We start from the raw sequence: 11,259 nt of genomic DNA, 5'->3' as shown, positions 1-11,259 counted from the left end.
CACCCTGGATGGGCCGGGATGAGGAGCTGGCCAAGGTGGAGATCGGAGTCCTGGCTGCTGTCCTGGTGCTGGCCACCGGCGGCAACCTGACTGTGCTGCTGGCCCTGGGACGGCCAGGCCGCAAGCGCACCCGCATGCACCTGTTTGTTCTGCACCTCGCCCTGACGGACTTGGGGGTGGCGCTTTTTCAAGTGCTGCCCCAGCTGCTGTGGGACGTCACCTACCGGTTCCAGGGCCCTGACCTCCTCTGCCGGGCCGTCAAGTATCTGCAGGTGCTGAGCATGTTCGCCTCCACCTACATGCTGCTGGCCATGACGCTGGACCGCTACCTGGCTGTCTGTCACCCGCTGCGCAGCCTCCAGCAGCCCAGCCAGTCCACTTACCCGCTCATCGCCGCTCCCTGGCTGCTGGCTGCCATCCTCAGCCTGCCTCAAGTTTTCATCTTCTCTTTGCGGGAGGTGATCCAGGGCACAGGGGTGCTGGACTGCTGGGCAGACTTCCGCTTCCCTTGGGGGCCTCGGGTCTATATCACCTGGACCACCGTTGCCATCTTTGTCCTGCCTGTGGCCATGCTCATGGCCTGCTACAGCCTCATCTACCACGAGATCTGTAAAAACCTAAAAGTCAAGACACAGGCCCGCAAGGTGGAAGGAAGGGGCTGGAGGACTTGGGACAGGACGTCACCTTGTGTCTCAGCTGCAGCCACACGGTGCCTGCCATCCCGGGTCAGCAGCATCAGTACCATCTCAAGGGCTAAGATCCGAACCGTGAAGATGACTTTCGTCATCGTGCTGGCCTACATCGCCTGCTGGGCACCTTTCTTTAGCGTCCAGATGTGGTCTGTGTGGGACAAAGATGCCCCTGACGAAGGCAAGTGTGTATCTGTGCGGGAGGGGTGAGTGGAAAGGAGCAGGGAAGGGAGAAAGGAGGGCGGGGACAGGGTTATGAGGCCTTCCAGGCCAGGCAGGTAACAGATGAGTGAAGCAATTATGAAAGGGGGGGGGGGCTTCCCATGTGAGAAGCTACAACTCCCAACCAGCCTACTGATGCCATGTGAATATCTTTTATGTAAAATTTCCATATTTTAAATTTTGGGCACCTAATTTAAACATTTAAAAATATCATGCGGCCTTAATGAAACATGACGTTTGGCAGTTTTGGTCAACCAGCTGCCAGTTTCATACGTGAGCGTTAGAATCCTAGAACGGCTGAGCTGAAAGGAATTTTCAAATTGTCCAGGATGGTATCTGCAACCCATGAACTGTGTCTCTCCGCGCTCTTCCCTTCAGAGCCTGGACAAGACTTTAAAGTCCTTCCCAGCAACCACTTCCAATTAATTAGCTCATTGGCACATGACAACCCCAAAATGTCAAGTTTAACCCCTTCATTTTGTTAATGGGGAAGAGAGGTTCATAGAGGAAATGTGACTTGCCCAAGGCCACACGGCTAGGGAGTATCAAAGTGAAGGGTAGAACCCAGGCCTGCTGTCTCTTTGTCTTTTTCCTTTACCCCATACCCTGTTCATAACCCCGATTCTGAACGTGGTGAGGAGAGGGGACGTCCTCCTACAGGTGAAAAACATGGGACCCTCCATGAAGACCATGTTCCAGTTGGCACATGGAGGCCCTGCTATTGTCATTTTCCTGGGGTGAGGAAGATGGCAGCCTCCTGAGCGTAAGACACGGCCGGATGGTCTGGCTCTCAGGGGATGAGTGTGCTCTCAGGAAGGCAGGACTGCGTCCGGGCCGCCTAGGTGTTGAACAGCGGTGTTCCTCCTCTCCTAAGAAGAGTGGGGCATGGGAACAAGTGCAAGCCACCCCACCTGTGAATGGAGTGGTTGTGTTCTCTAGCACGTGTCATGAGCTCAGCCTGGGATGCCTACTGGGAGGCCCTGAGCACAGGTAGTTCTGGAAACTTCCTGAGAGTTTGCTGACCAGTGGATCCAGACTACCACTCCCTACCAGCTCTTAGGGAGTAGTCCCCCTTCCCTTGTGATTTTGTTTCCTAACCTCACTTTGCTCATCGTAGGACACACTCAAACCAAATACATTTTGCTTTTCTGGAGAGATTAAATAAGCGCCAGGCTGTTCATGAATTTAACACAACCCTGCAAGAGAATTGTGAAAACAATGCCAAACTATTATGGTCCCATTTTATCCCTTCTTTTGGAAATCCATCTGGACAAGAGGCTATTTGCAAATTACCCTGTAAGCAATGACTGTCTTGATTCTAACCAACTGTAGGGACCTCTCTGCTCTACTCAAGCACAGAATAGAAGGAAAGAAGGCGTCAGTCCTTGGTACTTAGTGACGGTCTTCTCTACCTTATGTCTGAATAATCTGAGAGTCAGAGAGGTGAAAACGCTGGTCCAAAGGGCCACTGCTAGTTAGAGATGGAGCCAGGACCTGAATCAAGGTCTTTATAGGTCTAGCATTATTGTGACACGACTTTACTCTCAACAATCCAGCTTAACCAATGACATAGGGTGGGGGATGGGGAGCATAGGCATTTGCCCCTTTATCAAGGAACCTATAAGAAGATGCAGACCCTGCCACCCAGCCAGGTCAGGCCTCCCTGCTTGCCTGCCGTGTCACTACAATCGTGAGCCTGTCCCTCAGTACACATCCCTCACCTGTGTAGAGCGAGTTACCACTTACCAAGGGCCTCTCTGAGCCTAAAGAGCTGAGACAAAGTGTCACCTTACAGACAGTATGCTCTCTCAGAAAAGTGGAAGTGCTTTGGGGCCCTTCCACTGAGATCCATTACTTTAAACTTAGTTTCCAGTACACCCAGTTCCTCTCTGTAGCACACCAGCCTCCTGACTTCCTGTCCCTGAGTGTCTGGCTAGAGCCTGTCTCCTTGGCCTTGCTGCTGCCACCAGCTGTCAGCTGAGTTTCCCCCAGGACGCAGTGGCCGCCTAGGGTTGAGCATGATAGGTCTGTTCTCAAGGGCTGAGAGGCGGGGCCTCTGTAGACTCCGGTGTTCATGGAGCATCTCCAGCCCCTGAACTAGGCATGGCTTCGATGGGGCCAAATCAAACAGGTGTTTCCCAAGCAAAGGCACTTGTGGAAACCCCCATCCCTACCTCACAGCCTAACCTAGGCACTAAATACATTATTGATGATGTGGATAGGATGAACACCACCCCGTTAGCCACAGCAGCCTCCCATATCTTCCGCAGCATCGGGGTTTTATGATAGCTGGGGAGCAGGCCAGGACGCAAGAAAAATGAAGGAGGATCTGTTTCTGTTGAGACTGGTCTCTCCTCTACTTACAGGGACTCCCCCCTTGCCCTCACTTTTATGCCCTACGTAGGTCAATCCAGATGCCTTCAGCTTCTCACCCCTGTGATCTGTGTCCTCTCTCAAATGTTCTGACCCTGTGTCTTCCCTTTGCTTGGGCTGTGAGTAACCACACCTACGAGCACACTATGGGAGATGGGAACCAGAGTATCTGAAGACTTGATAGTGCTTTACAGAGTGGGCAAAGGGCTTTGCCTTTGAATTTGTTGGTTGAAATTTCACAAGGGTACAGGATTGCTGTCTTAGAGTCAGTAGACTTGGCTTCAAGTTTATGCCATAGCCCCTAAGATTCCTTAAAGCTCTGACATTGCTTTCAGTGATTCTATAGCCTCTGCCAAAGGGCAAGGTAATGCAGTGTGCAACCTATGCCTCATGTAACATTGTTCAGGAGGTCAAGGCCCATGCCAGAGCTTTCCTCTTGGCATGTGGAGCTTCATGTAGTCTTCAGAAAGAATATTGTGTCTGGAAGAAATCTTACCAGTTTGCAGTCTCACATTTTGACTGTCCAAGAGAGGAATTAGTTTTTCCTTGCATGATGGTGCATTTCTTGGGTATAATCTTTGAGGACACAGAACAAGTATTCATCCAGAAAGGGATGCTTGGGTGCCCTATACCTAAGAAGCTGACCCCCAACTGCAGTTGGAGATGATGCCATGGTGTCTACAGGGCAGTCAGACTCTACTGATGGCCCACCCAGGTCCCCAGCAATGGCCTGGCACTGTCAGTGCTCACATGCTCACAGAATGAGTGGAACTGTCCTTGAGGGGTCAAGGAAGACAAAATCCAGAAGACAGTGTGCACCTGTATCTACAACATAAATGAGATTGGGGGTCAAAGGGGCCTGAACTTGGCCTAGAATCATATGTATGTTTTACAGAGGTTGCCTCAATCTAGATCCCCATCTATTAGGGGATTCAAGGTCTAGGTTTTGGAACAAAGACACTGTTTCCTATTTAGGCTGATCCTGTCCTTGGCTATGTTTACACCTTGAAAGTCAACTTGGAGCAAACCTTAGCTCCTCCCCTTACCCTGTGCTTGCAAATACAACCCAGTGAGGTAAGATTCGGGAGCTGGAGTCCCAGCTTCAAGTCCCAGCTGTGCTCTTTTCCTTCCTTCTTTCCTTCCTTCCTCCCTCCCTCCCTCCCTCCTTCCCTCCTTTCTTTCTTTCTTTCTTTCTTTCTTTCTTTCTTTCCTTCTTTCTTTCTTTCTTTCTAAAAAATTTTAATGTTTATTTTTGAGAGAGATAGAGAGAGAAAGAGAGCACAAGTAAGGGAGAGACAAAGAGAGAGAGGAAGACACAGAATCCAAAGCAGGCTCCAGGCCCTGAGCTGTCAGCACAGAGTCTGAAGTGGGATGTGAACCCACGAGCTGTGAGATCATGACTTGAGCTGAAGTCTGGCACTTAACCGACTGAGCCACCCAGGCACCCCTGCTCCTTTCTAATTATAGGACTCAAGTGAGTCCTTTCTCCCCTCTGGGAACTCCATTCCATCCTATGTTCAGTGGGGGCCTGGACTCTTTCCCTCATATCCAGCTCTGTGATTCTAAGGCTTCTTGTGCTTCTCCTTCTGCAGATTCAACCAACGTGGCTTTCACCATCTCCATGCTTTTAGGCAACCTCAGCAGCTGCTGCAACCCCTGGGTCTCCATGGGTTTCAACAGCCACCTGTGGCCACGGCCACTGCGCCACCTGGGCTGCTGCGGGGGTCCCCGGCCCCGGCCACGCCGGCAGCTGTCCAGCCTCAGCCTCCCCAGCCGCCACACCACTCTGCTGACCTGCTCCAGTAGCCTGCCCACCCTCCCGCTCAGCCCCAGACTCAGTGGGGACCCTGGAACTGAAGAGTCACTGAAGGACTCCGAGCAGGTGGATGGGGAAGCCTACACAGAGACTGGTGTCTTTTAAGGAACACATTCCCTGGAGTCTGGCACACCCGTGAGGCTGGTAGAGGATCTCTGCTTATTTCAACACTGGGTGTAAAAGCCGGGGGGGGGAAAGGTTGGAATTGGGGGAGCCCAGTTTGAGGCAGAGTGAGGAGGCCTAGAATGGCTGCGCTTCCCTTGGTGTTGGAGCTGCCTCTGGTGTGTGGGCTGCCCTCATTTGCTCCCAATCTCACAAGAGTCAGCCAGAGTCAAAGCATCTGCTCTCCTGATCCTGTGTAGAGTGTCTGGGAATTCACCCATGTGGTGGATGTGGTGCCCCAGATCTCAGGCAGGCTGAGGATGGCCCTGTCTGGGGGCCTCCAGGGGGCGGGGACTCAGTCTGGTCTCCCACCTTGACTGTTTGTCCCCATCCTGACCTGACTAGCACACCCAGCCCAACCAGGAGAGGAAGGAAGTATCCTATTTCTCTATCTAGATCCTGGATTTGTTTGCTTGTTTGTTTGTTTTATATAAAGAGGCTTCTTCAGTGAAGGAAGGTGAATGGACATGGATAGAGCAGGTAGATCAGCTTTACCTGCTATGCCCAACTGCAGAAAGGAGACGCAGGATTTAGTGCAGCACCTATAACTACTAAAAATTCCACGAATGCTAGTTTTTCTTCTCCCGGTACCACCCACCTCTATAGGATGGGTGACAGGACAAAGTTGATCTTCAGTGGTATGACCCACTGGGAGAGAGTATAAGAAGAAGGAGAGGAAAGGAGCAGTTGAAAATAGTCACAATAAAATTAAGAGTGGACGAAGCCTCCTAAGCGGCAGGGATTGGTTGCTTTCCTTCTTCTCCCAAAGGATCCGCACTGCACCTTCTTCTGGGGCTGCCCAGAGGGGACATCGGTACAGAAAATGGGCCTGGATCATGGCTCTGGAGTTCCTCAAGGCTTTTCAAAGCTTCCCTAAAAACCAAGGAGCTGCTGCGATGAAGTCAACAACCCAGGATTTGAGACTCAACTCTGCCTTCGGGTACCTGTATGACCTTGGGGAAGTCTCCTTCCTTCTCGGGGTCTCTGTCCTCTGACCTGTTAGGACAGAGATGATCTGTAAGGTCTTTGCCAGCTCTAAGCTGTCATGACTTTGCAAGACTACACTCTATGGTGTTACAGTAGAGCCTTTCTAAACAACAGGCTCTAGAAGAATTGTTGGATTTTCATGACTATGATATTTACACCCTTTGTCTCAATTCTGGTGATGATGGATCCCTCCATGGTCACACTGTCTACTTTTGCCCTCAATTCTGTGGTGCTGAAGCTTGGAGAGGCACTGGCATGGGGAGACTGAGGCTTTGTCCTGCTCCTCCTCATTACCTCCAGTGGGATTTAGATCACAGGGTGGCTTCCCCACCCTAATTCTGGTTCTAATCTAAGAGAAGGCCTTGATAGTGGAAAGAGCACCAGCTGAAAAGTCAGAACCAGATCCTGGTTCCACCACCACCAATGACCAACCTGGGGAGAATTCTGGCTTATCCTTCATTTCTGTTAGGAGGGTCACAAAGGACTGTGGATGTAAAAGTGGTTGGTAGACCCATGAGCTCTCTACTAATGGAAGGGGCTCCTGATCTAATTCAGAGCTCCTGAGAGCAGCTCTAGAGAACAGATTCTCTGCCCTCTACTCTTAGGGAAGCTGTAAGGAATGACTGTAAGTTTGAGCTTTAAGAAGTCACTCAACTCTGAGAAGCCTCCTTAGGCTTCCTTAAATGACAAGAACTCAGGCTGAGTGTTCTGAGTGAGCAAAACGTTCCAAGCCTTCAATGCTGAAGAAGCGGAGAGTGGGACACAGACCCGGATGGGACCAAGGCTCAAGGCAGATGTGAGGACCCATGGTCTCTCTTCACTGCGTTTTGTTGTCCCTTTAAGTTCCTGACATCCAGCCACTTCTTCTTTGTCCATCTGTCCTGGCAGAGCTGGGCTTAGGAGCTTCCCATGGCAGCCTGAGGTGCTGAAGTTGCTCCGGGCCTGTGTGTGTGAGCCAGTGCTCCTGCCCCTCCCCCATAGTCCCTGTCCCTAGAGCCCAAGTAAGTAGGGAGTAAATCATTGCTCATCATGATGACTGGGACACCAGCTTTGTACTCCAAAGTACAAAGGTTTGAATTCTGCTCTCACTCCTTTTCTAGAAGTATGAACTTGGGCAAGTCCTCTAATCTCTCTGAGCAATCATTTCCCCGTTTGTTAAACAGGAACAGCTAACCTTGTTGAGGACAGGAGGGTCGGATGACTATTAATTGTAGAACACTCTGCTGATGTTAGAGGACAAAATGATGCCTCTGAGGAGTGACCTCCAGGGTCCCTGTGGGAAGCAAGAAGGATGGTCTCTGCTTTCTGGGGTCAGTCTCACTTCTGACAGCCAGTTCTAGGGGAAATGGAACCAGGCTGTCTCTCTGGGCTGAGCACTTCTGTAAAATATCTGTCCATCCTGTGGACTCTGTGGACAGTACTTCAGTCTCTTAGAATCCATGTAGGAGCAAGCGCTAGGGGGTGGACAGGGCAGGAGATGTCAGGAGGAGGTGAATTGGTGGACTGTGAAGATTTCTCAGAATGGTTTTTTATGCTGTTTGAGATAAACCAGCAATTTTCCAGATGTCTGTGTTTTGTATGTAAATAGGTCTTTTATTTATCAAGAAGCTCTCAGCTTAGCCAAAGGCTGCAGTCATTCACTCCCGGGTCAGGAACCCAGAGATGCAGTTTAAATTGACCAGTAAAACTCCTAATAAATCACCAGGAAATTCCTGGGCATCTTTGTTTCCTAGGGGCAGTGACAGCGAGATGTGCAAGCTGAAATAAAATTTGCTCTTCTTCTTCTTTTAAAGTTTATTTATTTATTGAAGGGAAAGGCAGAGAGACAGGGAGAGAATCCCAAGCAGGCTAAGTGCTATGAGCGCAAACTCACAAACCATGAGGCCATGACCTGACCTGAAACCGAGAATCAGATGCTTAACCTACTGAACCACCCAGATCCCCCAGGTTCACTCTTCTTGAATGGGGTGGTGATGGGGAGGAGACTTTGAGGGTTGGGGAGCCACCTTCACCCACTTAAGAGGGAAACAAGAGTGTCCTGGGATGCGTCCTGCAGCCACAAGGTGGCAGAATGGAGCTGAAAGTGAGTCTGAGGATGGGCTGCCCTCCAGGGCAGGTTGGGAAAATCCCCCCACCTCTCAGCTCTAACCTTTTCTTACAGATCTGGAGTCTTGGCTCTTCATTCGACCCAGTTCTCCAGAGATGCCTGGATGCATGCTTCTCTGTCTCTAAGCTCATGGAGGATGTATTTGGCAAAAAAGGGCAGAGAACAAGGACAGGGTGAGGGACTGAGTATAGAAATTCCTGCCTGGAAATATGAGTGTTGGAGAAGGCTAGTGGGACCTCAGAAACACAGATGAGCTGTTGTTACTATAATGTGTTCAGTTTAGAGGCTGCGGCTTGAAGTAGAAGGCTTTTTGAGAGCCTCTCTGGGCCCAGAAACATGTCCTGATCCTGGAAGCAAAAAGCCCCACTGATAGTGGGCATAAAGACCTCCTCACCCTAGCGGGTCTTGCTGGCCAGAGATATAGGCAGCTTACGGAGTTGGAGTCATGGTAGACATTTGGATGCTTTCTCCTTTACGCCAAGAATCCGTTGAAGACAGGTCACATTTATTGTGGCCCATTGTGACCCACTTCATTATGGGCACGTAATCAACTATCTGCTAGTTGCCAGCAGCAAATCAGTTTCTCTGTATCTTGTAAGATAAATTTGGAGAGATTTTTATCCAGCACATGCTCATGGAGGAAGCCAGAGTGGGACAGCACGGTCCTTCCCTAGATGTTCTGATGACCTGCAACGTGGGAGAAAGTGACTTCATTCTGCCGGACACTGAGCTCTCAAAGCAGTGATTAGTAAGACAGGCGACCACTCATAGAGATTTACACAGCTGACCTTCTAAGGTTATGGAGGCGTTACATACAATAGGCACGTTTTATTTCTAGCAACATGGTTAGCAATGATTTTTAGGGTCAGTCCAAATTATTAGCTGGCCTCAGTCATCAGCTTGTTGGCCTCAACTCCTTAGGACTTGAAATCAACCCTCCTCTTTCCTTATCAGGGCATCTGAAAGTCATTGGCATCATTGAAGTTCAATCTCAGTCGCTTGGTAGAGTCACACGTCCAACTCTATTTAGAAACAGTGCTCTCCAAGAGCGCCTTCCCAGAATGAGCAGTTTGGGGCAGGTGCTAATGTTATCCTCCACAATGTATTTATTTGCTACAAATGTCATACATTTGAAACCAGTCATAGCAGAGTTCATTACAGACCTTAATCAGATGGTCAGTGGCATTCAGATCTCTGTGCGCCCCCGGCCCCACCCCAACATCAACTCCCTGCTCCAGAGGGCCTGGAATCAACACGTCTCCATGCAGTCTGGTCTGGGTCAGTCCCTGGAGCATCTCTGGAAAGCCTGCATCAGGAAGGCCTGCTCCCTTTCCTTCTGCCTCTTCTCCCATCAATTGATTTTTCACCTTCCTTTCCAAACTAAGGTCAGAAATCACCGTCCTGGCACGTTTCCTCGGATGAAGTCTGATCTTAACCTTCCATCCCCAATCTGCCCAAGCAGTTACAGGCTCTGCAGTCACTGCTCTACGTTAATTCTCTTTTGTCACATGTTTGGTACACGCTCTTGCCTGTCCCTATGACTAGGTCCTAAGTGCCCTGACCTCACCTACCTGATGTTCAAGTCTTCTTTCAACAGGTGCTCCTCCCAGTTCCGGGCCTTTCCAGAATCCTGCAGAAAGCAGGCAGTCTACCTGCAGTCCTTCCCCTGTGCCCTCCCCTGGTGTGGGGGCTGTCTCAGTCGCATCCTTGCCCAGACTCTCGGGGGCACGGTGCCTCATCTGAACCTCTTCAACACACTTTTCTTCTCGTTAAAAGATATCAATAAGAAATAGAATTTCATTTCTAGATCAGAGACAGTGTTGCTGGTGTTGATTCTTCATCCTGCCTTTCTAATCAATAATATCTTTCTTTCCTTAATAAGAAAAGCTTCCTAAAATGTCTTAGTCCATTCCAGCTGCCATAACAAAGTGCCACAAACTGGGTGGCCCATAAACAACAGAAATTTATTTCTCACTGCTTCGGGGGCCAGAAGTCCAAAATCAGGGTGCCGGCACAGATGGTGAGGGCTTGAGGCTGGGTTGCACACTTCCCATGGGTTGTATTCTCACAAAACTAAGGAGCTCTGTAGGGTCTTTTTTCCACAAAAGCACTCATCCCACCTCCTCCACCTCATCCCACCCCTACCGTCTCGTCCCCACCCCCCACACACCCACACACACCCACACACACACACACCCACCCACACACACCCACACACACCCACACACACCCCGCCATCTCATCCCACCGAGAGAGACCCCACCCTTAATACCATCACCCTGGAGGTTAGGATTTCAACAGATGAACTTCAGGGGCCACAAACATTCAAATCATCGCAGGAAAGGAACAACAATTGATACCCAAAAGTTGGAGGGACACTAGGCCAGCAAAATTGCACAGCACCAGAAATCCAAACCAAAACCGTTTCTTCCAATTATCTTGAGGAAGAAGAAACTGAGAACATGGAAGTTGACTAGAAACGTCATGTACAGCCGGCAGGTGGAGCTCAGGTAACAAATCATCTCTAAAACCTGGACGCCACTCATCTCGGCTTGGGATTTGGCTTGGCGTGTTCCTAGGGCTTCCATCTTTTGAGATGTTTGTTTAGCTAATGTGAGTAAATTTTTGGAATTTTGGAAAAAGTGTATTGTATATTTACCTGGTTGTTAGTGTGTGTTATCAATGTAAAAACACAACGTTAATCCTCTGAGAATTTGTAGGACTAGCCTGTCTACAAACAGCAATGAAACTTCTCTTTCCCAGTACCAACAGCTCTTATTTTAGGCAATTGTTTTATTCTTCCGATTAGGATTTCTAGAACAATGTTAGCTGAAGAAAATGACAGGTTTGTGGACACTTACCTCATTCATGATTTAATGAAACTATGTCTAGGATCTTACCCA

General features: G+C 49.7%; 1 protein-coding gene across 1 annotated transcript; it reads left to right on the top strand.

Moving 5' to 3' along the window:
* Window positions 1–5: 5 nt before the first annotated feature.
* AVPR1B (arginine vasopressin receptor 1B) lies at window positions 6–10,998 on the top strand (the record flags this gene model as incomplete). The annotated part of the gene is made up of 3 exons (XM_029933393.1): window positions 6–870; window positions 4,877–5,244; window positions 10,801–10,998. Coding segments are annotated over 2 exons (1,194 nt in total), but the record flags the coding sequence as incomplete, so codon positions are not given.
* Between the last annotated feature and the right edge of the window lie 261 nt (window positions 10,999–11,259).

The sequence above is a fragment of the Suricata suricatta genome, chromosome 3, assembly GCF_006229205.1.
Source record: "Suricata suricatta isolate VVHF042 chromosome 3, meerkat_22Aug2017_6uvM2_HiC, whole genome shotgun sequence".
Lineage (NCBI taxonomy): Eukaryota > Metazoa > Chordata > Mammalia > Carnivora > Herpestidae > Suricata > Suricata suricatta.
This window is presented reverse-complemented; position numbering and strand designations above follow the sequence as displayed.